Here is a 26,676-nt window from a genome sequence, read left to right as displayed (position 1 = left end):
TAACTACTCTGTTACCAGTACCAGTGATGGTAGCGAAAATTAGTAGCCAACAGGATTCCTTCCCTATGTTTGAGTCAGTGGATGTTAACATTGCCCTGTCACAAAGTCTCGGATCTTCTTATCCCCATGCCCATGAATAAACGTACTGCCTTTAGCACCCATTCCTGGACTGCAAACCGCCAGTCTCTCCGCATACCATTTTCTCAGACCCCTCTAGGGAAGTGGTTCCTTATGTTTAAGAAGTTGCTGACTATTGTACTAGCCTCTATGCTAAAGCCTTCCATCATACGGGCCTAAGAATATTATAGAAGGTCATGCCTGAAACGGGACAGTCTGGGAAGCTGCAGGAAGCAACATTTTATGTGGGCTATCTGATAGGAAACCAACTCTAGAGGAGGTTTCTGGTTTTGGTTTACATTTAAGTGGATGCCTAAGTAACAGGACTTTGTAAGATCTCGGGTCCCCATGTTTTCTCTTACCCCAGGCTCTGGAGGGCCATCTGCTAAGCTGGTCAATAGCTTGGGAGGCAGAAGCTAGAATGAGGAGGGAATGTGAGACCAGAGCTTCTACATTCTGTAGAAGGACTCTGCTCAGTCTTTCTAGCTCTGCAAGTCAGGGAAGAAAGTGTATAATCAGCACCCGCTAATCCCCAGGCCCCTCCATTTATTCCTGCCCTTTTGAAATTGCTACATTGTAAGATCCGCAGGGACAGGGAATGTGCTTTGTTCATATTTACATTCCTGCTACGTAACCCCCCTGCAACCAAACCCATGTCAGAATAAGGACCATCTAAAAGAGTAAGGGGGCTAACCCTAGGGTTCATTCTAGTTTAGCTTGGGGCGCTATAGTTTGAGAATTATCGTTCAGGTTAACGATTTTTTTCATTAAAAGTTGTATAAAATTACAAATAATTTAATAAGTTACAAAATTTAAAGTAATAGTATAATGAATCCCTAATGTATCCATCCATCCCGTCTAAGAAAGATTTTCCATTTCCTCTCTTGGCACATATTCAATGGGCCGCTTCTGTCTTCCCTCTGGTTAGATGAATGGCTAAGAGAATGTATCATCCTTGAATCTTCTGTATTGAGTTCAAGCCTTTGGTTATCATTTAGGTATTGGGTAGTATTCTGAGCCTCCTAAGTCATAATCTGACACTATCATTCTTGGTAAGTACCTTTTTTTGGTCTTATAATTCTTGATTATACTTCATCTTGCTCCAGCCCTTGAGAATTATCTGTTGGTAGGAGGATTTTTTCTGAATGAGTCTTAATCTCTAGTAAAAATGTATTCTTGGTTAAACATTTTATGAAATGGGAATAACTGAGTATCACCTAGGCCTTATGAACTGACAAGTTGAAAGGTTTTAATTTGACTTAGATACGAGGATTATGTACAAACCTTTGAAAGTATGAAGGAGAAATTTTAAACTTACACCACTGAATGCATTCAGTAAGCTGTTTTTTAGCATCTGTATTTTATAACAAAATTAATCCTGCTGCTTCTGTACTAGTTAGGTCACAAGGTTTTTTAAAAGGTCCTAAAGACAGATTCACCCAGGATACTGTGCTAGGTGATAACTTCTAGTGGAAAGCTATTCATTGCACATAGGCAAACTAGGTGGCCTTTGTACTTGCCTTTATTCCATTCCATAGAACTGCCTTTGTGTCTCTGGAGCTGAGCACAGGCTCTGATAGTTGTCTTTGAGTCCACATTGTGAAAGCAGAGGAATTCTCTATTTGAGTATACTGATGTTTATGAGATTTTCAGTAATTTTTGGACATGAATTCAGAATATGTTGCTCCCATTCATTACTTTAAAGGAAGAGACTTGTTATAAATTTGATAGGACTTTTTCACTTTATTTTCAAGCATTTATGGGCATAATTCTCACTTCTCTGTCTAATGTGACCACAAAAAACATAGGTTAGTTCTACCTTTTAAACCTGAAGTGTAGATTATAGACACATTTTTGGTTTGCAACATAACAGTAGGCATTCCCTTAAATTAGTTTGAGAAATTAATTTATTTTGTACAAGGTATGATCCCTCTGCACAGTGAACAAATATATTACAAATCTGGATTGTTTTAAAAAAGTATTGCCATTTCATAGTCTGAGTGCTATTGTACAATAATTGTTTTCTTTATTAATTTGAATTATATGCGCATCACTTTGAAAACTTAGTTTCTGTAAAATAATTGAACAAATCTTTCCAAGTTGCCAATAAAATGCACAGTGCACATGTTGAGGTTGACCATGACCCCTACCTGTGACAGTGCTAGACAGACGTTCCTAACAGTTGCTCTGTAAGATTGAAATGTCTGTTACCAGTAACTCTTAATATTCGTGAAGACAGCCGTTGTCACCATAGATTAATCACACCCTCTGTCTTTCCTTTTCCCTGTATTGTCTGATTTGATTTGTGATACATTTCTTTAAACAGAATGCTAGAGCTGAAGGGATGTTAGGTTTCCCTTACACATCTTTGCTTCTCCCTTTTTGACACATGGGGGAAAAAGGAGCCCAGAGAGGGCAAGTAACACTCAAATCTCTTGACCCAGTGCTTTAGCAATTCCACCCTGCCACTTCTTGTTGAATTTTGCTCAGAAGATAGTTGGCAAAAAGAGGTGAAACTTGAGTGATGCTGCTTGTTTGCAGTTTGCCAGGCAGCTGTTACTGTACATGCAGGGAAAGGGGAGAAGAGAAAAACCTGGGCTTGAGATGGAGTTTCTCCTTGCTGATCTGACTTGGCCATGATTCTTGATCCTTGCTTCACAAAGACAATTGAGCATTTGCTGCCCTGATATACTGAGGTAAGTTATTTATATTTCTTTCTACATACGTATGAGAAATATTTACTTGGGTCTACATAGTAATTTCCTAGTATTTATATTTTAATAAGGCTTTTTTGGAAAGTAAATTTGCTATTGCTGATCACTTGCTCCCATGCACACATGCAGCATTCATGTAAGTGTTAGATATTTTCCCCTAACAACATTTGCTTAAGCTTTCAATGAAGTGGTGAAGGGCTTGTACTCATTTTTTTCTTTCTTTTACTGGTTATTACCCAAACTAATGGGTTCCATGGCAGACTTCAAATTTTATCAAGGGCTTCAGAACTCCCACACTTCCTGTAGCAGCTATTCCAGCTTTGCAGTCATTTAGATCCTCTTCTGTATACCTTTTTGGAAGTAGTTTTACTGACTGGACTGTTATCAGAGAATGGAGTGATACAGGGGTGACCATTAGTTTCCTTGGTTTGCCCTTTTGGTCTTTAATCCTCGTGAGGAGGTCCTCTTTATAGGGTTTGGGAGTTGGCTCCATTTTTTACTCATCTGAGCCCCCGTTTACCTATGTTTAATGGTAGGTGACACATCTGATACTGGGATCTGGAGCATTAGCTCATTGTAATTCAGTTTTGGCCATCTCAGTCAGTAGGTGGTGGTTTTAAGGTAGAAGTACTTCATATCTTTCCATGCTCTTTACTATAAAGTTTTTAACATCATGTTACAACAGCCAGTTACAGTTCATTCTTTCTTTGGTCATTTCAATTTAGTTCCATCAAAAAACATAATGTACTTTAAACAATTTAAATTTGCTGTATCCACTTTTGTCTAATGATTACATCAAGCTCAAGATTTATGAAGGAATGTTTGAAAAGCAAGTACTCTTATGAGTCAAGGAATGCCAACCAAAATATTTGGGAGGCCAAATAGCCATTTTTAGGGACACTTAATTCATATCAGTCTGACTGTTTGCTTAAAGCATCACCTCAGAGTTGTGTTTCCCCTGGAATGACTCAGATGTTGGGTGGACTAAGGAGAGGTGACCAGGCCAGGACTACTTGCAGTGTTCTGGAATTTGGCCTAGAAATACTGTCGTAGACCGAAAGAAGCTACTGCACTTTGGAAACTTTGTTCTACTACCAGCAGGGCAGAAGAGGGAAAGTTAATTTGTGTTTATTAAAGTCTTATTTTAAAAAAATGGAAGCTGTCAGCATTAGACTATATAGTAACTCTGTAATCTTGGCCATTGTAATTTGATGGATCAGATATATGGAGGTACTTCAGGATTGATGCTAGCACAGTTTGTGTCTGTGTCCTAATTAGGTAATCAGACATGATGGGAACAGCAACCACAAGGACATATGTACTATTTCAGGTGTTTTAAAGTAATCCCCTCCCCTCCCCAGTCCTGTTTCCCCCTAGGAACGTTTGTAAAACTTATTCTACGTGTTTTCTAAGCGTTATGTTTCAGATAATTAAGTATATAAATAAATATATTTAGCTATATTTAGCTGATGTTGATGAGTGGCTGTATCCTAAGTGTTTTAAAAGACCATATAATCCAGAGATTTGGGTTTTCAGGTGGATGAGTGCTAGGATTTGCCTTTGCAAACAGACCTTTTGAACAATTACTCCAGTCCCACTTGGAAGCTCTTCTTTAATTCCAGGTGAAAGTAATAACTAACCCGCCGCTGGAGTCAGTCTGTACCATTGTTTCAAGTCAAAGGATTGTCTTCTTTCAGAGTCAGAGAATATTCAGCAGCGCACATTGCAAGAGAGAAGCTTATCCCTCTTAAGACTGCTTGTCCTGGGAGGGCCCGTGAGCAGGGCTCTGTCTTACTGGGAGGAGGTCATAATGACCAGGAATATGGCTGTTCCTAGGTAGATCGTAGGGATGCTGGATATAGCTGGAGTTATGACCGCGGCCTTCTTGGACCACACTGACTGTGGGCTCTAAGGAATATAGTGAAAAATGAGTTCAGAGAACAGATTAGCTTTGGTTGCCTTGTTGGAGGGAAGAGAGTTCTATTTAGGTGGGGGGAGAGAAGCCAGGGATTTATAAATCTGATAAATGTATGAGGATTAGTACTGAGACTTGCTCATGAGATGAAAAACCTAAGTGAGTGTACTGTCAGAATCCCAAGCTCTGGTCAAAACCAAGAAAATTTGAATATCCTACAAGTAGGGGTCTTATCAATGAGCCCAGGGTCATGGGTTAAACTGGGAGAAAGTAGAAGGTGGTTTAGAAAGTTAATGTCCTGATTTTCTTTTTTAAGCTGGGATTTGTATCAACAGTCAGTTGAAGTGTATGAGTGTGTGTGTACCCACTCTCCACTTCCTCGGTGTCTCTGCTTCAGACTAGTCCTGGTGTGTTTTTAAAGCAGAGCTGGCACAAGAACTTGATTTCCTGCATGAGAGAGGAGGGCAGTCCTGGGAAAGACAGTTCACCTTGGATTCCTTAAAAAGCAACCAAAAAAGGGTGTGTTTTCAAGACAGGGTGAGTGGAGAGGGATTGTTTTTTACTTCAGATGCTGACTATTATCCTAATTTTGCTAAGTTACTTATTTGAGACACCTACCAACTTCATATATATTTTTATTAGCTGTCGACAAGGATGGCACATCTGTGTACGGAGACCCCCTGTGCACAGGCGACTTCATTTCTACATAGCTGCTTTCTGGAAGCTTGCAGGTGAGGATGGGTGGGTCCTTAATTGTGGCGTAAGGGTTTTCACTGCTATTCAAGGAACAAGTGCTAGAACTGCACACGGATTCTTTCATGTAATCTGCAAGGCAAGAGACATTTCTTAGGACAAGCAAGGACATAAGACTTCATTTAAATACCAGAAGCAGACCGCAGGGGGGTTCATGTGCTTTCAGGATGCTGGAGTTGTAAAAGCCTGTGATTGTCCGAGATTTACTTATTAAATATGTTGAGTGCTTTCTTAGGTAGGCAGAGTGCTTTTTCTAAAGAACTCTGTTTTTGGAGGGATAGGAACATGTTTTTTTAGTAGTCAGGTATAGGGTATAGCACAAGAAAGATTAATTCAGCATATTCATAACGTGCTTTCACCTCTATTATATATTTTTTACAAGACCCTTCAAGGATGGTTGATAGTTTGCATTTTGTAGGATGAAGGCCCAGGATGCATTTTAATAGGATGAAGGCCCAGAGAGATGAAATGACTTGGCTAAGGCCATCCAGCTCATGCATGGCAGTGCCAACACTTGAATCCATGCCTTGGGAATCCTGTTCTGTGATATTCTTGTGAGTTCTTTTTGCTACCAGAAGTAGGTGTGTGTGTTGGTACAGGTGTCAGCAATTTGGCAACTAACAGCAGCAAACTGGCGGCATCCCTGCTCGAGAAGCTCGTGATTAGAGGTGGGGCAGATGGAAGTGTAATAGAGTTGTCAAAAGCACCTCCGTCTCAAGCTAGCCTTTGGAAAATTCCTGTTTTCTAGCAAGCCTGCAATGTATCCTCTGGGATCACTTACTGTAGTTCTCGTGAATGCTAAATGCAACCTATTTTAGTAGTAACTTTCTGATACGAGGAGAACTCGTGCTTCCTCTCCTGCTGCCTCTCAGGCATGCCAAGTCACCAAGACTTCAGGGTATGTTAGGGTACAAAAGAATGCAAACTAGTTTCCAAATGTGAAGTAAGTAGCTCCACTGGAGGAAGAAAGTTCTCTTTGTGATTGGGAGTCACAGGAGGAAAGGGGAGCCCTCTTCCTTCAACCCCGACACCATTCCCCTTTGGGAGAAGATCACCGCCTTCTGTAGATTGTCCCAAGTGAGTCAGGACTTCGTTACTCTTCCTCTAGGTGATCTGGCAGCTCTGCCTGTGAGGCTCTGCCAGCCAGGGAGGTTAGAAAAAAGTGCTGAGTTGCAGGGGCTTGGTAGTCAGGAGTGATCTAAGAGGCCTCTCCCCTCTAAATTTCTACAAGTGGTAGCAGATGGTGATATTCTTGGATGCTCTTTCACTAGAACCACCGCGAATTACATTTTGGGCTGCTATTTATGCTTCCTGCCTTCAACTTGTGAGATGAATGGAAATGTAAAAAAGTGAAAGTGATAATGTAAGTCAGGGGGTAGCTAGATGTACCTTGGTCCAGTGAGAGCAGAACAGAACACTCCATGTGTGTCAGTCACAAGTAGGCTTTTCTCCCCTCACAGGTGACTGGTTGGGAGGGTATTTACTTTTTTATTAGTGTGGAGTTACTGATGTCTGTTTCAGCAGGTAACATTTCCTCAATCTTGTACAGAAGTACATTGACTCATTAGTTCCTTCAAGTGTTCACAACACCCTGTGGTGTAGGTAGAGCAATATTATTCTCCCCTTCCCCTTCATTGCTTATGAGGAACTCGAACTTTGAGTGGGGAAGTGACATCCAGAGTCACACTGCTTAACAGTAGCAACGCAAGCTCTAGACCAGGCTCGAGCACTTTCCATCACAACTTAGCCCCCAGTGGAGAGGGATATTGGTTTGGTCCCCTCTTAGATTGTGGCCTCGTTGTAGCCTAGAACCCTGGAGAGGAGAATATATTCTTGCTCGATAATGAGCAGGCCCAGCCAGCCCGAGCAAGGGCTGAAGCGGGGCTAGTTCGTCCCAGCTGCTGGTGAGGCTCACGTGGGGGAAAGGTGGCATAACCCAACCTGCCTGGGGCCAGGGTCATAACCTGCCTCATCACATACATTTGCCTCTAGTGAGTACTTTGTTTCTTCAAACAAGGGAGTGGGGCTAAGTCCAGGAACCCTAGCAGCATGGCTCACGGGTCCCACTTTGGGTGTTCCAAACGTAATCAGCCAGGGAGTAAGGCAATATGACTCAGCTGCTTGTTTGGAAGCTGAGGACGAATTGCTTGAAGAAGGGCCGTCTCCTGAGTGAAGTGTCCTAACACCTCTCTCCACCTCCGTCCCAGACACATCCTTTTACTTTGATTGGCAGCTGTCTCAGTTGCATATTTTCTCAAACTCAAGGAGCACTGATAGCTCACTTTGTGTGGCACCCATAGCTAGTCTTTCGGGTTAGATCATGAAACTTGTGACATCTGTGAAGGAGGCTGGGCAGGAAGGACTAGTATTACTGCTTTAGGAATGAGGAAACTGAAGCTCATAAAATGTGCTTAATGGTAGTAAGTACTCCTGGTTAAGACTCAGCCCCTGTCTTCTCTGGTACCCAGTCAAGGTGTTTTCCCCTCACATCTTGTTCCCCATGCTCCTTTCCTGTGTCTCGAAATGTAAACTGTATCTGCAACAGCTTCCCCTCACTCACCAAGGAACACCTTTTGTCTGTGCGACCAAGCCCTGGTGAGAGAAAGGCAAAGCTTTTGAGCTTCTGTGGATGTGCCAGGACCAATTCCATTACGACCCTGGGAGAGCCTCGAAGCCATAGCTCAAGGCCTCAGAGCCTCAGCCCGCCAATAGTGCCCTTCTCGTTTCCACCGGAAAAGTCAGGGCTGCTGCCACCTTTGGGGGAATAAATGGCTTGCTCTGCAGCAGGGGATGCACTTAAATGGATGAAAGAGAAGTTGGGACTGTGGGGGAGAGGATTAGTCTCAGGGAGAAGCTGTGTCTTTCATAAAGGGGCCAGCAACAAAGACAAAGGATGGAGAGAGAGAGAGAGAGAGAGAGAGAGAGAGAGAGAGAGGCGGAAGGTATTGAATTATTGAATTACGGAATAATCTGGTCTCTTTCTGAGAACTGGAATTTGGGGAAGGTCTAGGCGAGCCAGAAAACTCCACTCCAGGGAGCTACTCTTTCTCTCCAGCTGAGTCATCCACCTGCCCGCCCAGAGGGAGGGCGGAGCGGGCGAGGGCGTGGAGAGGAAGAACAGCCAGCTGCTCTAAGACACTTCCTCATTGTAGAGCTCCGCTCTACCGCCATGGCTCTACCCCCCACGCCAGTCCCTGGACTTGAGGGCATTTTGCAAAGGGAGGGGAAGCATCCAGCGAGCTCTGGGGAGTCACTCCTCTGAGGCCTGTCATTAGTATCAGTACTGAAGGCTTGGCCCTATAATGCCCTGGCATTTGCTCTCGTCAAGTCACACAGCCGTAATCAGTGGCAGAAGGGGCCTCTAAAATGAGCTCATGGAAACATCTTCATTTTATAAAAGGAAGCAGCAAATCCAGATGGGGAAGTGACTTTCCCAGGCCACCTTGTGAGTGGGATCTGAACTTACCCAGGCCTCAGGTTCACACTAGCATATAGTTAACACCAGTATTTCACTGTCGGGGAAAACCCAGGCACTGAACATCCATCTCTTGTCTCCCAGCTGACTACTACTCATTAGAAGGCTACACTGCCTTCTCTCTTCCTGGGTCCTAAGCTAGCATCCTTCTCTTGAGAGACAAGCCTATGATATGGGGAGATCTCAGAAGAGCCACGTTAGCTGAGAAAGTTTCCAGGATGTCAGTGGACACAAGGCCACTACAGGAAGAGACTTGGTTAGATTACCAAGGAGCATACAGGTGGGGAAAGGGAAAGCAACAGTGAGATCCAGGATTCCAGGATCCTAAAGCTGACAGAGAGTATTGGGGAAGATTTCTTCTACAGCAGTTTGAAATGCTAACAGATATAAGGAACTGAACACGAGGCTGTTTGTTTTAGAATCACTGTGCTGAGGGGGAGAAGAAGGGGAGGCAAAGGTGTTTAAAGGGTAAGATGAGGTCAGCATAGCCATGTGCGTGGTCTCATGACCTCCAGGATGAAAGTGAGGGGAGGTCTTCAGTAAGTAAGGGAAAAGAGGAAGCATTGAGTGAAGTAATGACTTAGAATGTCCAAGCTGGGAAGGGCCTCAGATGGTGCTAGTACCCCCGTCCTAGAGGAAGAAACCTAGACCCAGAAAACAACGCTGTGACCTAGTTGGGGGCACACAGCAAGAACTACACTAGAACCCAAATCTTGTAACCCCCAGGCCAGGGCCCTTTCCCACTGCGTTCAGAGAACACTTAGGCTCTTGACTTGTAGCACTTGTGATTTGATCCGGCTCCGTAGTTCTAGGTAATAATTTCATTCCTGGTACAGACTAGTTTATTAAGTATTTATGTGGGAGTTGCGCCAGTTAGTGGGGTGTACTCTTGTCTTTGATAAGTGCTTCTGTAAAGTTGTGAACTGTGACATTCCATTTTCCTCATTTTGAATTCTTCTGATGTGTTGGTCCCCGCCACCTTCTGTCACGTCTGCCTGCACAGCCCTCTTTTCTAACGGATGATTGTAATCGGGGGCGACACAGTCTGCACTCAGGCCCCAGGACCCGTGTGGGCCCACGAGAATGGCGCTGAGGCGGAGACGGGCTCTCTGGAGCTTGCTTTCACATTTGTGGTTGCCAGTCTGAGAGTAGCTACTCTTCTCACAGGGCACAGGACGACGAAGTGCGTGGGAAAGTTGTGTGCTCATGTACTGAGGTGTCGGTGCCTGTCTCAGCTTATTCACGACTGAGTCATGCATATTCTCAGAGCTAGAAAAGCCCTTAACTGTATTTCTGCCCAATCCTCAGGCCTCTGAGAAAGCAACTGAGCCTCCAGGTCACAGTACTAAAACAGGAGTGCTGTTTTTTTCTGTATTTAGCCTTACTTACTGTAATGGCGCTTGCCTTCATTTGGATAGTTTAAGTAAAAACTCACAGGAAACTGCCAGAATGATGCTTGCAAGGGAGGAGTGTCCTTTGATTGGCTGGGAGCCTGGGGTGACCTCTGGTCCTCAGATCGTTCTCTTGAGCTGTGCGTATCCTACGCGTGCTGATGGAAACTTGCCCTTCATGTTCTCTTGCTCAGGACATACTTCTCACGACCATCACCTGCCCCTACTTCACCCCATTTCTAACAACCACCTCCCCGAGGGATGTAGACCACCAGCTCTCCTTGGTTACTAGATGGTTGTGTCTTGGATGTGTCCAAAGTAGAGTCGGAAAGACCAGAACAGTAATCCAGGAAATCTGGGTCAGTGTAGACCAGAGTTTTCTGAGTGGTAGGTGGGTGATACCTTACAATGGATACCCTCAGGTGCTCTGCACAAATGCACATTCTAGGGCCCCACTCGAGGTCTACGGTGTAAGAATCTCGGGGAGATGGGGAGTGAAAATCTGTGTTTTTATCAAGCTTTCCAGGAGATTCAGGCACACAGCTCCATTTAGGATACCCATTGGGACCTCTGCTTTCAGTCATTCCTTAGTTTGGGGGAGACTCTTAAATAGACCTCAGATAAAATGAACAGAATGACAGCCCTATTACGTAGGGACAGTCCTTTACAATATGCAAAAACACTTCCCATCTGTGATTTTATTGAATGCCTATGACAACCTTGTTAGACAATAATAGGACAGGCACAATTATCCCAAACCTTGCAGATGAGGAAAGTGGGCCTTGGAGAGCTCACAGTCTAAAGTCACAGTTAATAAGTGACAGAGTAATAAGTGACATAGTTCCAAAGCCACCTATTTCCCACATTCTGTCATTTAAACTTAGGGCCTCAGCCCAGGGGCAGGACCTGAACTTTCATCTTGGCTTCACCTGTGCACTTCCTAGAAGGATGATCGCACTTGCAGTTCCCATGTGCTGGGATTATTCCTGGGTTCCCTGTGCTCAGGGGACAGAGCTCTCTTGAGAGTGAATGCCGTACATTAGGGTATCATTTTCATTCTTTGTGCCCTAGAAAGCCAGCAGGTGTAGGGTGGCATTCCTACCAGTGCAATGACAGGAGGCCTCTGGGGCAGGTAGATTGACTTTATTTCAGATTTTTAAATCAATTTAATTCGTACTAATTGGTTGGATAATGACGTTCTCCATTTCCGAAGACATTTAGTTGGCATCTATAAAAAACCCACAGTGTTTGCTAAGCAGGTGCAACTGAAATCGAAAGATGAATCCATTATTATTATGATTGCTCCTCCTGGGCAGAGCTACCCAGCAGCCCCAGGTCCTGTGGTCTTTTAACTTTTTGTGGGAGACGGGGGTGGGGAAAAGATACACAGTTTCTCTCTGGTAGAATTCCTGGCCATTTCAGATCCACACTCTTTATCTTGCTAAGCCCTTTCTAACGGGATGTCAGGATTGGATACTCTACCTTTGAAGCCTTTGTCCATAATGTATGTGTTTTGACGTCTATCCATTCCACAAGCTCCTGCAGGTAGAGAGTAGAAGAAAAAAATATGGGGGTGAGTGAGGTTTACTTAGACTGCATGTGTTGCTCGCTTCATCTTTTTTCTTTTTCTTTCTCCCCTACCCAGAAAATAAATAGTTCTTTAGTGCTAGAAAGTTATTCTGGGTTTAATCTACCCTAAGTCATTTTGACCGTACAGGAATTCTTAAAGGGCTTATAAGCATTCACGGTGGTCTACAGCGCCCCCTGGCTTATGCAGCTTTCCTCCTCTGTAGCCTTCACTCTGAGGGGAATGCATTCCAGGAGGTGATCAAAGGCAGTTCTGATGCCACCTGCAGTCACTATAGGTGAAGTTCCAGGCTGCAAAAGTACAGGATAAGGAATAAATCAGAGCCAGTGCTTAGCTTGGGGGAAGGGTACATGCCATTCCAAAGCCTAGTTCTGTTGGATTTAGAATAGGGTTAAAGACTATTTCTTACCTCTCACCTCTGATCCTGCCTTTCCTCTCCTGGATCTCAAGCTCCACCGATGGGACCCAGAGAGGGAGGTGGACAGGTGGCTGAGGCTGCTGGTTAATCTTTATAGGCTGTACAGTCATTCCCATTCCTTTGGGTGGACCATTGGCACCTAACTGAGAGCTGTCTTTGTAAAGTATTACCAATGTTTTCCAATCCCAAGGATTTCTTTTCTCCCTTTTGGCTCACAGTTTATCCTAGGCTCCCACAGTGATGGTCCTAAGCTCCCCCGTAAGCAGGACATACAGGTTCAGGGACCAAGCTCAGGTTCATAGCTGCTGTAGATCCCAGAAAAGAAATTGTCTAGCATTTTTAGGTTGGGACAGTAATGACATTGGCTCAGAGCCAAAGCCATTCTATTCTCAGCTTTTAACTGAGGACACAATACTGGGCAAGGCCTGAAGCAAGTGCTTACGAAAATACAGTTTGGCTCTGCTTGACTCTCATCGGTTTCTGACACTGGTGACCACTACAGTGCTGTTTAGGTACCTCCCGTACCTCCCCACACAGAGTCCCCAAGGTTAGAATTAACAGGAGTCTACTTCTATCTGCCTGCCTGCCTTCCACACATTTCTGAGTGATAGGGCAGAACCAGGTCTAAGTTTTTCCCAAGTTTGCTCTTTTTCTAAAGGGCCTCTAGGTACCTGTGCCCTTTAGAAACACGACCACAACAGTCTGCGTCCCTGGCACCAGGTCAGCACTTCATACCAGACAAGGGCTTCCTTTGCCCTCCCTGCAGGAAGGAGGCTGGGCTGTTAACTCCTCCGCTTTTCACAGAACAGGAAACAGGCCCAAAGAGGGGCAGTGACTTGCCTGAGACCACACTAGCAAGCGAGACGTTGAGTTGCAACTAGAGCCCAGATCTCCCCAAGTATTTTCCCATTGGCCACCAGCCTGCCTGAGTGTAAGCCAGAAAGTGACTGGTGGCTGTGGCTCTACTAGTTGAAGAGGGAGAGCTCAGAACAGGGAGAAAGCTGGGCTGAGCCCAGAGGACACCCCCATGTGGAAAGAGATAACAGGGTGGTGGTTGTGTGTGTGTGTGTGTGTGTGTGTGTGTGTGTGTGTGTGTGGCGGGCTGTATTTGGTGGGGTTATTGAATGCCCTGGATACCGCCCCGGGACCCCATAGCCAAGAGCACAGCCTCCTGGGTACAGGCCCAGGGTCTTTGCCTCCATGCCTACTCAACCAGCAGATGAATTTAGAATCTTCACTTTTGTTAGTATTATTGGACCTAGGGACCCACAAGGGTTGGTACAGCTGCCTCTCCAGACTTGAGTTCCAGAAACCAGCTAGAGCCCAGGTTGTCTAATATGCTAAGACCCTGCCCTAAAGGGGCTATTTGTAGCATTCTCTGTTCATTCATAGCACTCACTATGGAGCCTCCTTCTGTAACTCCTACCCACATCCTCCCATTGCAGGACTGACTTGCAAAGTCTCCTTTTTCCATCTTGCCCAGGCCGCCAAGTTTGAACGTGATACATGAGCACAGAGAATGTTGCTGACACATCCTGCCCCAATCTCTCCAGATCCCTAGGATGAGTGAGAGTTTGGCCTGGGCCACAGGTGGCTCTCTCTCTGGGGGATATTGCGCTTTCTGGCCAGAGAACCATTGTTTATCATCCACACCCACAAGGGCCCAGAGAACCCCAGAGGCGTTGCCATCCCCAGGTCCTTTCTCAGTGGTTTGGGACTGTATTCTGTGGACTGCAGGGAATGCAGTTATGTTGTGTCCTGGTCACCTAATACCAGTTGTAAATTGTCCACATCCACTGACCATGATGGGAGCAGAAGGGTTGCACTTGTTAGGGGGTTGCGCTGTGACTAATCATGTCGGGAAGGAGCGGGACTCCTCTTTCTATTGAAAGTTCTGGAACCAATGGGGGTGAGTCAGGCAAGGGGCAGAAACGGGATAGGGCAAGTGCTGGGTCTAGACTGGTCTGAGAGCCTTAGGGGCCCAGGGTGGAGGGTAGGGCTGGGGGTGTCTAACCTGGTGAGTGTGGCTCAGCGTGACGGCTGAGGTGTCTAAGTTCAATGTAGAAGTCCTCGGGCGGATACCTGGCCTCCAGGGCACTGATCTGGAAATGGGAGTCTAGTGAGAGGAATGACAGGGATGAGCCATTATTCCCAGGGCCTGGTGAGGCAGGAGTGGGGGTGGGGGTTGAGGGGTGAGGGTCAGGGTAGGACCGGCCGGAAGGAATTAGGGCTTCGTTGTGTAGCATCCAAAGGGGCTGGGGCCAGCAGGGCCTGGGGGTTTTGCTAGAGCTGAGGCCATTGGCCTTGCTTCCCCTCACCCCTTCCCCCCTACCCCTACGTCCCATAGGAATTGGTGTCCACCTGGCCAGCGGGGCAGAGGGAAGAAAACCTTGAAAGGGGTACCTTGGTAGGGTCTGGGTCAGGCAGGGGTTCCTTTTCCAGATGGGGAGTGCATCTTTTGCCTTCATCTGGAATCCCCACATCTGGGGCCCTGGGCTGTCTCCCTTGTCCCTGGGTCAGAGCCATCTCCCTACCCCCTAGTATAGGAATGAAGAGGGTCCTGGGCTTCATTTGGTTAGAAGAGCTGAAACAGGGACTTGGGTTTCCTCCCCACCCCCTTCTCCCTGGGGGAAACCATGCTCAGAATTCATCTATTCCTCTCTTTTGGAGCTAGGACAGGGCCCTTCTCAGTGTAAAGAAGTTGAACGGGGTGCGACATCATGGCGGGGAACCACACTCAATCCACTACTGACCTAACACGTTCACATAGCTGTAGGGGGTCCAGCCTGTTGTGTCTCTGTCAAGGGACTTGGTACTGAGCTGTTTGGAGAGTAGGAGAGCCAGTTAATGCCTAGTGCCCCCAAGGTGCCCCTGCCCAGCCTTATGCGCCCGCCCTCTGAGGATCCTGACGCTCCTCAGTCCTAGATGGTTGAGGGGAAGGGAGAGCTAGGTGTTCTAGGACAGGCCAGCACGCTGTGGCCGAGGCCAGCGGGGGCAGAGTGTGCCCTGATCTAAGCTGCCTGCCTGAAGCGTAGGCTCCCCGGGCTCGGGCAAAGGAGGACAGGCACAGGTGCTCCCGAGAGCCAGGAACTGGTCTGAGCCATGCCGGCTGGTCCTGACGGGGAGAGCGGGTCAGCCGGGGGCGCTGAGCTGCAGGAGAGGGGGCTCTGAAGTACCTGCGCTGCTACGAAGCCTGCCACACTCTGTCACCTCTGCCCCCTGATCTGGGCTGAGTGCGTCTCCCTTCCAGATGACCAAGTGTACTTAGGGTACAATCTCTCCTCTTCCTACATTCTCAGCAGTATGAGGCAAGGCTGGTCGTCTGCATTTCACAGATGGGGACCTGAGTCCTACTCGTGGGCCCTGCTTTTGGTTATACAAGGAGTCAGTGGCAGAGCTGGGTCAACTCAGGTCTCAGTGTCCAGACCCATGTCCTTCCCATGCCATCACAGCTGTCTGCTTTTGTTACATGTGCCCTGACTGTGCCAGGCTGAGGAGTCCCTGACCACACTGAGCCACTTGGGGCCCCTGGGCTGAGCTGAGTCAGAGGGTCACCAAGTGAGCTACTATGCATCACTCCAGCTCCTTACCGAAGGAGGGTGGCTGGCACTTTCCTGTTAGAATGGGACCAAGAATGATGGCATCCTGCATCCCTGGCATCCTTTGTCTTGAACCTGCTACGGCCTTAACCATGTGGCTCTAGTTAATCAAGGGCCTCCTCCCTCAGCCTCAGCTCCTCAGACAAGCCTCATGCTGAAGCTAGGAATGGGGTCTGAGCTGAGGAGATACGCTGGAAGAGGGGGTAAAGCGACAGGGCTGTGTGTGGGGCTGATGGCTACAGGCCTTGCATAGGGGCCCCCAGGGTCCTGATGCAGCCCTCGCATTTCATAGGAAATTGGAGGCTGAGCGCTCCTGAAGGGAGTGGCCTTGGGATGCTGGCTTGACAGTGGCTGCCCTGGGAGCTGTACCGGGTCTGTGTTGTTAGGGGGTTCAGGCGGCACTGCCACCAGTGCTGTGGCAGCAGCTATGGTCTGTGGGCTGGCTGAGGGACACTTTCTGTGGGGCCGACAGGGAGAAAGGTTTCCCGGAGCTCTAGGGCTGAGGCCTGAAGTATGAAAACTGCTCCTGTCCATGTGCCCGGTCCAGGATGGGTGTTAGGAAGCCAGGAGTCTGGTCCTGCTCTGTGTGTGTGTGTGTGTGTGTGTGTGTGTGTGTGTGTGTGTGTGTGTGTGTACGCGTGCGCACATGCTTGGGTGTCAGGAGGTGTGTGCACATGAACCCGTCAGACCTTGTGGTCCTTAAGGCTCTTCCTCATTTCTGAACCTCCCACTCTGCCCGCTGTGGGGCCTCTCTACACGTGTGGGGCTCACTACATGTGTGTTCTGAGACATCCTTGCCTCAGGGCCTGGAAGAAGACATCTTGCCACCAGCCCAGGGTTTGCTGGCAGCTGTGAGGGGAGGCCCCTAGGACTCGCTGTCAACAAGAACACTGGCTCTAGCTGATGTCTGGGTTCCATGTCCCTTGCGCTGGTTCTGATGACAACAAATGGCTGTGGGTGTGTACAGGTCCTTCCTGGGCAGAGGCGAAGGCCGAATGGGAGGACAGTGGGTAGGGGTTGGGGAGTCGGGGGCCCGGTACCTTCGTGGGGCTGTTCCTGTCCAGATTGCTGGCCTGGCTGGTGGCAGGCCCCCCGCACGCCAGTGCGTGGTAGCTGGAATTGGAAAAGCACTGGGCATAGCTGCTACTTTGAGACAAATCTGGGAAGAGAACAAGGTGCCACATACCATCATACTCTTGCCCCTGGCACGAGATGCCCCAATACTAATGCTTGGCCTGGGCAGCCTTGAGAGTGCTCTGTAAAATGAGACAGCCAAGTCCCCCATCCCCCGATTCCTGACATCCAGTACCACAGAAATTCGTGGAGCCTGATTTGCCCCTTCCCTTGGGGTGGCCCTCCCCGCAGCACTCAGGATGCAGGTTAGTTTTGCCAGTGTGGAGGGTGGCATCAGCAGCTGAAGCGTGGATGAGCGGGGAGTGTTGGCTTTGACAGCCTCAGGTGTCCCTGAGTCACTGCTTATCTGTGCTGAGCCTCCCCTGCCTTTCCCCAGGGTCAGATCCCAGTAGTGAGGCCATAAAGAGAACCCACTCCTCTTGGCCCCAGTCCTGCCCTCCTGCCCTGTGTATTCCAGGACCTCTCAACAGGGCTGGGGAATTCCAGTGGAAGGCACGGGAAAACCCGGCCACGCTTGCTTATTATAGTCATAGAAGAAAATCCCCAAATCTTCTCTATGGGCCTGGGCTTTCATCAGAGGATATTGTTTTGGCTGAAACTGGAGGGGGGTGGTAGACAGGCCATACAGGCCAGGGACTCAAGGCCAGGCCTGCGTGTCGGCTGCCTCTGTGGATCCTGCAGCGCCTACTGTGTTGCCCCGAAAACAAGACCCAGCCAGACAATCTAATGGCGTCTTTTGGAGCAAAAATTAATGTAAGACCCGGTCTTATTTTACTGTAATATATGACCCGGTATAATATTATAATATAATATAATATAATATAATATAATATAATATAATATAATATAATATAATATAATAATATAATATAATACCGGGTCTTATATTAATTTTTGCTCCAAAAGACGCATTAGAGCTTATGGTCCGGCTGGGTCTGATTTTCGGGGCAACACGGGAGCAGGAATGGGCTGATGTGATGTTGGTTCGTAAGCACAGGTGTAGGAGGCTGCTCTGGAGCCAGCTGGAGGGAGCTGTCACCCGAGTGCTCACCCAGACAGGCCCGGCCTTCTGGGGCCCTGGGCTATGGGCAACTTCAGAGCATGTTGACCTCTTCTGTTTAAATAAGAAGCAAAAGCCTTATTTCTAAGGCACCAGGCGAGGGCTCGGAGAGGAAGGATCCAGCCCAATAGCCCTACCCTCACTCCACACAGACTCCCACTGGAGTTGTGACCACATTTGTGGACAGACTGGGTCCCAGCAGGCCTTGCCAAAGGGACATTGCCCACACTGTCACATGTCCCCCAAATCAGGCACCATCCCCTCCATCGTACTAATGGGGCCCTCCTAACTCTGGGAACTGGGAAGGGGGGTACTCTGAGGCCTTCACCCAAGCAAGCAACACTGGGACAGGGTCTTACACTGGGCCCCAAGGCCAGTTTCCTGAGGTATCACAGGCATCAGGCTGGGGAAAGACTCCCTGGGAGGGTTTAGGAAAGTTACTGCTTAGTACGGGTGCTCCCGTGCGGAGGAATGGAAAGCTCTAGGGAATTGGAAGAAGGCTCCTAATAGGCACTCATTGCTGGGGGCCCAAGAAATGACACCGCAGGGAACCCCATCTACCTTTCCCAAGTGGGCTCCTGCTCTCCACTCCCATTCTCTCTAGGGGAGTCTGAGCATCCAGCCCCAGCCGCCAGCCCTGCAGGCACGACCTCCCCACCTTGGGCAGTAAACTCGGGTGTTCCCCAGGATACAGTGCGACTCTTCCTGGGTTGTGTGTGTGTGGAGGGGGCGTGGGGGGACGCTGGGGCCGTAGCCCTTACCTGAGAGGGAGTAGTCCGTGCTGGTCATCCTCATGGCAGATGTGTAGGAGACGCGGGGAGCCAGGTCACGGCCCTTCTCTTTCTGCCGCCGCCTGCGCCAGGCGAACAGGCCCAGCAGCACCAGAATGAGGAACAACAGGAGGACGATGCCTGTGACGGCACCAACCGAGTGCCGCTCTGTACCCAGCGCTGGGCTGATCTTGGTGTAGGGGTTCAGCTCCTCCATCATGAGGGCAGCTGCGGGGGGAGGGAGGGCTGGCCTGAGCCGGGCAGGCCTCCTTGCCCTTCCCGTGCCAGGCCGAGGCTCCTCTGACGTTAGGAGACCTAGGCTTCAATCCCTGGGGTCCCAGGCCTCACTGTGCCTGTTGCTTCAACTGCCTAAAGGGGGCGAGCCCCCCACCTTTGTTCCTAGGGAACTCCCAAGGAACAAATATGATCGTTGGTGGGAAACAAGGTAATGTTTACTTCATCCTGTTCTAAAAACGAGTTACAGATTTTAACTCATTTAATCTTCCCAGCAGCTCTATGAAATAAGGACTATTTAATTCATTCTCTTTCATAAATGAAGAAACTGAGTCCCTGAGTTGTGCTGTGGTGGGAGACAAGGATTAATCTCCTCTTCCCACTCTGCATGTGCAGTAACAGGCCCAGGAAAAGGAAATGGCCTGCCCAAGGACACCTAGCAGCTTGGCAGAACCAGAATTCGGCAGCTCCTCAGACGGCCTGCTGACCTGTCCACAGCACGAGCTTGTGGTTACCCTTGCTTGGCTCACGGGAAGCCTGCCAAGAGTGACACAGGGAAACCGTGACAGGCTGCCTGCTCCATCTGCCTCTCCAGCACCTGGAGCCTCCGCCCCCCACTCCGCAGCGCACCCCACTCCTGCGTTCCTCCCAAATGTGAATAAAGTCACAGTGTCCTTATACAATCCAGTTGTTCCCGTTGGAATCTCCCTAGATTCTGCCTCCATGGGGCTCTTTCCATAGCCTGCCTGGGCACTCTGCCCTCTGTATTACCTTGGTCACACCTGATTCCTTTGAATCCAGAGCTGCAATAACAGGTGCCGGTGACGTGGTCACAGGTGGCATTGTTCAGGCACTCACATAGCTGCTGACACCCATAGCCGAAGGTTCCTGGAGCGCATCCTGTGGAACACAGAAGAGTTGGGACAGACAGTGAGACGCAGCCATACTAACCCCTCCCAGCCCATGTGTGGGCACCTGTGCCTATGAGCCAGCTCTGCCTCACAGGGAAGCCTATTTCCCTGCTTTTATTTGATACTTGGGAATAGAGAGCTTCTCTAGCCCTGAGTGAGGGGACAGCCACCCGCTTCCTCACTTGACACATTTCTGCAGCATCCTCCACATGCTGGGCCCAGAGCTGGGTGTCCTAGGGGCTTCAAAGAAGAATCAAATAACACCTGTCTCCCTCATTACCCGCTCAGGCCTCTGCTGTGCCTCCACATTCCCCCACCTCCACCCAAGTGGAGGAAGAAACTTCAACCAGCACCGTAGGCACGGCCTTCAGCCTTTCCCTTGGGAGTTGCTCCAGAAGCCAAGGGAGCAGGTTTGCAGAGCCCCAAATGGGTGGACCTTGAAGGGGGAGTCTTCCCCTGCGGGCGGCTGAGGCCTGGCAGCGACACCTAGGGTCATGGGTTGGGACAGCTTACTCTGCTCACAGTGTCGCCCGGTGAAGCCTGTGCGGCAGGTGCACTTGCCACTGATGTGGTCACAGCTGGCGCCATTCTGACACTGGCAAACGCGCCCACAGTCCTTGCCATAAAAAGCTGCTGGACAGCCTGGAGAAGAAACGATGGGGGCCACTGCGGAGGTGCAGCTGGGACCAAACCTGTCTTCTGCCACCTCTGAGCACAGGTGAGGACTAGTGAGACCATGTACCGAGCCATCTCCACACTCTGAACCCTCACAATGAGGGGGTAGAGGTGGGGAGTCTTTTGGACAAAGGTGCCTTGGAATCAGGCTTTGGAATGGGGTGCCCTGGAATGGGGTCACCTGGCTTTCTGGCCACAGACCACTCCTCATCATTCTGGGCCCTACTGTCCAAAAAGGGTCTGGCCTTGATGATGGGTAGGGTACCTTACAGCCCAGACCTTCCAGGACTTTGGGCCCATCAAGCCCTAAATGCAGCCAGGCTCCCCAGTCCTGGGGGTGGGAGGGCTCCCGGCGCTGGGGCCCGCCTCCTCCCTCCCTCCCTGCAGGCCAAGACGATACCCCAGGCAGCCAGCAGGCTGCAGCACCGGATGCAGAACAGCTGGGAGGCCGGGAGGCGGGGCTTACGCTGCGTGCAGAAGAGTCCTGTCCAGCCAGGGGTGCAGTGGCAGGCCCCGTCCTCAGCGCTGCAGCTCGCCCCGTTGTGGCAGCTGCAAGTGTGGAAGCAGGCAGGGCCCCAGAACCCAGGTGGGCAAGCTGGGGGTGGATAGGATGCAGAGGGTGAGGGCAAGGCAGAAGAGCAGACGGAAAGAGAGGGAACGGAAAGGGGGGTGCATGTCAGCCAAGGTGCCATGATGCACCCAGGTGGCATTTCCTGGCTTCCATGGGGCATAACAGAATTGTCCCCAAGCTTCCTCCATTCACCTCTCGGCCCGGTCACCCATGATTCCCATTCCGCCCAGACTCTGCCCACTCTCCCAGCTCAGGGCTCTGAACCTTCGCTCTCAGGACTGACTGATTTGGAGTGTGGGTGTGTGTGGTGAACTAAACACTGCAGTTTACTGTGTGACTGCGGTGTGTGCTCACTTCCCCATGAGGGCGGGAACTTTCCCACGGTAGGGACTCTTGGCTGGTGAGCTCTGAGGTTGGCAGCTATGTCTGGTGAGCTCTGAGGTTGGCAGCTATGTCTCCGCCATCAGAACGGAAATTGCCTCAGGCCAGACCATCTAACTGGGACCTCCCTGAGGGGTGCTGGCCGGGTCTCTGCCCTTAGATTAGGAGACCCCTGTTAACGCCGTACCAGATTGGGTACACCTTACACGGACAGCCCCTACAATACCACATGGAGGCTTATGATGCCCAGCCCGTCACTCACGTGGGCTGCCCAATGGACACTCTCCTTTGAGGTGGCTGCCCTGGCCTCACTTCCCTACTCCCAAACTCCAGCATGCCCGTCCCTGCCCCCTCTCCCTCCCCATCCTTGCTCAGCTGCTGGTGGAGTATTAATTCTCAGTATTAATAGCATTTGTGGTACTACTAAAACGTCACTACCTGTAATACCAGCACTTAATGCCAGCGATCAATCCTAACTCATCATGTCAGCGAGAGAGCCAGGTGGGACTCAGGTGGACATTCCTATCTGCAGAAGGAGACTTTAGCCCTGGCAGGTGGAGGCACCAGGGGCAGAGAGATTCTGGGCAAGGAATGGGGTGTTTCGAGGTCTGACCTCAGGTGAGGGTCACTTCCAGGGGGCAGCAGCTTACCCTGGGAGCAATCCTTGCCAATCCATCCGGGGAAGCACTGGCAGGAGCCGTCGATGGGGCTGCAGGTCCCGTTATTGGCACAGGAGCAGAGCTGGGCACAATCCTGCCCAAAGTGCCCTCCAGCACACACTGTGGACACAGGACAGCCTGGCACCTGCCCTCTCACCTGTAATCCTTAGACCACCACCCACCCATAGCTGCAGCCCCAGAGGTTCCCAGGCCACAGCCACGGTTGCCGTGGGGTCACAGATCCAGGTGGGAACTGCCCACCTCAGCACCCCCATCTCCCGTCTCCATTTGCTCACGAATGAGTTTCCCTCTTATGCCCACAGCTTCATTCTTCGTGAGGCTCTGTTAATGACCCCTCTGCCTGGAGCAGGTTGAGGTACATGGGGTAGAATCACTTGACTTAGGTCTCACAGACGCAAGTGGAGAGGCTGGGAACCCCCCGCTGCACTGGGTCCCAAGCTCAGGCACTGCTGTGCAGCCTTCCGTTTCCCAGGACCGCACCCCGCCAGCAGCACTGATCCCATTGCTGTGAGGGCGGGGAATGTAGCCGGAAGGAGAGGGATAAATGCAGGTGGTAGGTCTGTCTGCAGTCAGACTATTGGAGAACTGGCCCTGAATGTCTACCCGTGTCCAGCTATTTATTTCCTCTGTCTCCAAGTCTGACCTGTTCCTCATGCCTCAGCTCAGCCACCTCCTCAAGAGGGTCCCCTGGTCCACAGAGCGTGTCCACAGAGCCGTCTCCTTTACCGAGCTCCCGTTTCCACTTTGAGTCACTTGTAGGATTTGGGTCTCAGCCCCTCCTGGACGAGTCACTCCTTGGTCCCTGGAGGAAGGGCTGGTTTCCTCAACTAGTCTGCAAGCTCCTTCCAGTTAGACTCGGTCTGCGTGATAACTGAGCACCTACCTCTGATTTCCCCCTGCAATTCACCCTCTACTGTCTTCCTACAACTTGAGCTCTCTAAAGCGCCCTGTGCCTGCTCAGACTGCCGCAGTGACTCCCCATTCCCCCGGATACAATCTGGACCCTACAGATCAGCACCTGTCCTCCCTCACCCAGACACATTAGCCACTTTCCAAATACAGCCCATGCCTCTCCTCTTCTGTGTCTGCTCCAGCTGTTCCCCTCCAGGATTTCCGTGACCCTCATGTCCAGCTGTGGAAATCCTACCCTGCCTACAAGATGCATCTTAAATGCCACCTCCCCAAGATGCCTCTGTAGGAGGCTGCTAGTCCTTCCACATCAATTTTCTTCCGAGTAGAATCTGGAGTTTTAGCTGCGGTTCTGACCACATGCGATCAAGACTTCGTTTCTTGGGTTCCTGCACAGCTGGGTGTGGCCACGTGACTACGTTCTGGCCACTGGTAAGTGGAAACGTATGTCTCTTTGCCGGTTCCTCCTTGTTGAAGGATAATGTGGATCAGATAAGAACTGTGGGTAATATGTCTGGAGCTCAAGCAGGTATCTTTCCTCAGATGTGAAGCCATGTGCTGAGGATGGCTGAACAAGATAGGAGGGCCCCTGACATCTTTGTAAGCTACCCTACCATTCCCCCGTGGCCTGCTTCTGGATCGTGTGTGTGTGTGTGTGTGTGAATGTGTGAGGGAAATAATGCTTGTCATTTTCAAACCCGATATTTTGGGTTTTTGTATCACTTATAGCTGAACTTAATCCTACCTGATTCACTCCTCTTTGTGCTGGGGAGTTATGTGTCCCTTTTTGAGTTTCCAGAACACTCCATTAGTTTCTTCCCTGGCCTCTTGTTACTGTGCCTTGTGAGCCCGTTTCCGGCCAGGCTTGGGTTCCACTCATGTCAGTGACCCCCACAATGCCTGGAAAAACAACAGGCACTCAAGGCATGCTGGCTGAACGTGTGGAAATTGACTACCCTTTTCCCCGAGTTCTGCTGGGACAGGCTGAGCTCAGAATTTCCCCCTCTGCTGCCACTCTGTGGCTGTCCTACACAGAGCAGGAAAGGCTGTGGCCAGGAGCCTCTCCTCCCATGGCAATATTCTCCTCTTGAATCTCTGGAACTTCTATTATCTGAAGAAGTGTCTGCTGGGCACATCCTATCTCAATTATTTGCTGTTTGCCTGGAGGCATGTGTGCCTAGCTGGCCCCTCCAGGGCAGGTGAGCCCATCAGAGGGGGAAGACTTACTCCGATTCAGCGCCAGCTGAACAATCCAGCCTTCCAAGCAGCTTAGCTAGCATCCCACATCCACTGAGAGTGGGTGTGGGGGAATAGCATGGCCGCAAGCAGGTCAAAGATGGGCCAGGGTCCACGAGAAAAATAGAACTTCTTCATGGTATTTTTGTTATCCTGTGTGTGGGTCTTTGTAGTGGTTAGCAATAAAATAATTTTAAAAGGGGGAAAAAAATTTCTCCCTCGACTACGGGCTTTGCGAGGGCAGGGAACCTGGCTCTCTCGTTCTTTGTTGGGCCTGAGTGCCCAGCACAGTGCCTGGCATACAGCAAACACTCAGGAACTGTCCCCAAATGGACCTGCCAGTGATTTCTGCTGGAAACACCTGTCTCTTTGGGCTCTTCTCAGTTTAACATGCTCTCCTCAAAGCCCAGTTCCAGCCAGCTCTGCATCCCCAAAGAAGGCTTCCTGCATTCCTGTTGTGAGGGAGGAACACCTTACATCCCTGAGGCCCTCAGTGGGCTGAGCCACACAGAGGATCACGGGGAGGTATTTATGGAAGCAACTTCTCTAGGGCCTAGGTCTCTCAAACCCTGGGCTGCACTGTCTCCTTTATGCCACACTGCCTGGCACTCAGATTGCCAGTCCTTCCCCACCCAGATTGTGGGCACCTGTAGCCTGGGATCTGTGTCCACTCTGTGCCGCTCCTGGACGTGATTAGTGCGTGGGACAAATAATAAAGGCAGCATAGTGTACCAGGCTCTTCAGTCCAAAGCCTTGGGCTTGGGTCTTACTTTTCTTTATGCATTCAACAAGCATTTCTATGGCACTTATGTGCAGCAGACACTGTTCAAGGCACTTCACAAATATGAGATCAATTAACTTTGCAATACTATCATTACTACTCCCTATTATTAACTCAACAGATGAGAAAACTGAGGCACTGAGAGGTTAAATAACTTGCTCAAGGTCACACAGCTGGGAAGTTCTGCCACTTACTGGCTAAGTAGCTCTGAGCAAACCACATCACCCTTCTCAGTGTTTCCTCATCTTTGAAATGAGGATGCTAAGCCGCACCCACTGGGCTCAGGCTGTGGTTAACAGCTATGGGCAGGCTGGTTGATTGGGCACCTGTGCTCTTGGCAAGATTCTCAGCTCCTCCCAGGGCAGGTCCACGGCCAGGAGGCCGACACGCCTTCCCCTGCTTCCAGCTCAGGCTCCAGCTTCAGCTAACTGAAAAGCCTCCTATTCTGTGCCTCTGGGAGGTGCTTGATTTGGGGAGTCTCTCCCCAGTCCTGGCCCTCTGCGGGAAATGGGGTGACAGAGCTGTTCCCCTTATCCCTAAAACCAACTCTGAGCTTCACTAACAAGACAGTCTTATCGTAGAAATCTTTCTCACATACACAAGGCTGACAAATTCACACACAGAGCTGCTAATGCGATCAGTCTAATACATTAATTGGTCGACTTTTTAGCTAAATCAAGAGTGAGGCAAAGAGAGGTAGCGGAGAGAAGGGGGGCTGGTGAAAAGAAAACATCTGGTTATGTTTAATCTATGTTTAATGATTCTGCATAAGCAGTGTCTATAATTTGTAACTCGCAGGAAAGCTGGTCATTAGAAAGTGTCAGTTCAATTTTTTACAAGGTTTGAGACTTAACCAGGACAGTTGCCATTAATAGCAAACTCTATTAGATCTATATGTGGAAAATACTCATTAGGCCAGCAGGCAATAAATCAGACATCACAGGATCTGAGAGTTACTCCTAGGGCTGCTTGGGTCCTAATTTAGACCCAGCTTATCTGTATTGATGGCCGGGTCTCTGACGTTTAATAAGTAAACCTCAACGTGTCAGGTTATGATTTAACTGTCCTAGGAGGGATGCAAGCAAATGAAACTGTCACATATGTTTCCCCGGGGCCCAAACTTCTCATGACCTCAAAGCATCATGGAGTAAACTTTCACTCATACATATTAACGGCCCATAGACTTACAAAAATAGCTCAGCTCCGTGGTGATCATTCATCAAAAGAATCAGTTCCCCCGGGAGGTAGTGAGCTCTCAATGGAAGTATTTAAGCAGAGGCCGGATGAGATTCTTACACAGACGACCTTGAAGTTGCTTTTAGCGCTGAGTTTACTGTAGCGTAAGATCCCTTTGCTCCTTTACA

General features: G+C 49.5%; 1 protein-coding gene across 11 annotated transcripts in view; it reads right to left on the bottom strand.

The window, feature by feature from the left end:
* Nucleotides 1-1,885: 1,885 nt before the first annotated feature.
* The window catches only part of MEGF11 (multiple EGF like domains 11), a 368,017-nt gene continuing 343,226 nt past the window's right edge, over nt 1,886-26,676 (bottom strand). For 2 of the 11 annotated variants that reach the window (XM_074327536.1, XM_074327537.1), the window contains exons 16-27: nt 22,357-22,485; nt 21,221-21,349; nt 20,593-20,721; nt 19,940-20,068; nt 18,926-19,162; nt 17,011-17,129; nt 15,125-15,191; nt 14,775-14,908; nt 14,386-14,473; nt 11,848-11,904; nt 5,365-5,571; nt 1,886-4,739 (exon numbers count right to left, since the gene is read on the bottom strand). In XM_074327536.1, the coding sequence (XP_074183637.1) occupies nt 4,579-4,739; nt 5,365-5,571; nt 11,848-11,904; nt 14,386-14,473; nt 14,775-14,908; nt 15,125-15,191; nt 17,011-17,129; nt 18,926-19,162; nt 19,940-20,068; nt 20,593-20,721; nt 21,221-21,349; nt 22,357-22,485 (1,586 nt within the window). In that variant the 3' untranslated portion in view covers nt 1,886-4,578. Of the gene's footprint in view, nt 4,740-5,363; nt 5,572-11,493; nt 11,631-11,847; nt 11,905-14,385; nt 14,488-14,774; nt 14,909-15,124; nt 15,192-17,010; nt 17,130-18,925; nt 19,163-19,939; nt 20,069-20,592; nt 20,722-21,220; nt 21,350-22,356; nt 22,486-26,676 lie in introns of those variants that run through there. The other 9 variants (XM_074327538.1, XM_074327540.1, XM_074327539.1 and 6 more) reach the window with 9 other exon arrangements.

This window comes from Rhinolophus sinicus, linkage group LG03, assembly GCF_036562045.2.
Source record: "Rhinolophus sinicus isolate RSC01 linkage group LG03, ASM3656204v1, whole genome shotgun sequence".
NCBI lineage: Eukaryota > Metazoa > Chordata > Mammalia > Chiroptera > Rhinolophidae > Rhinolophus > Rhinolophus sinicus.
This window is presented reverse-complemented; position numbering and strand designations above follow the sequence as displayed.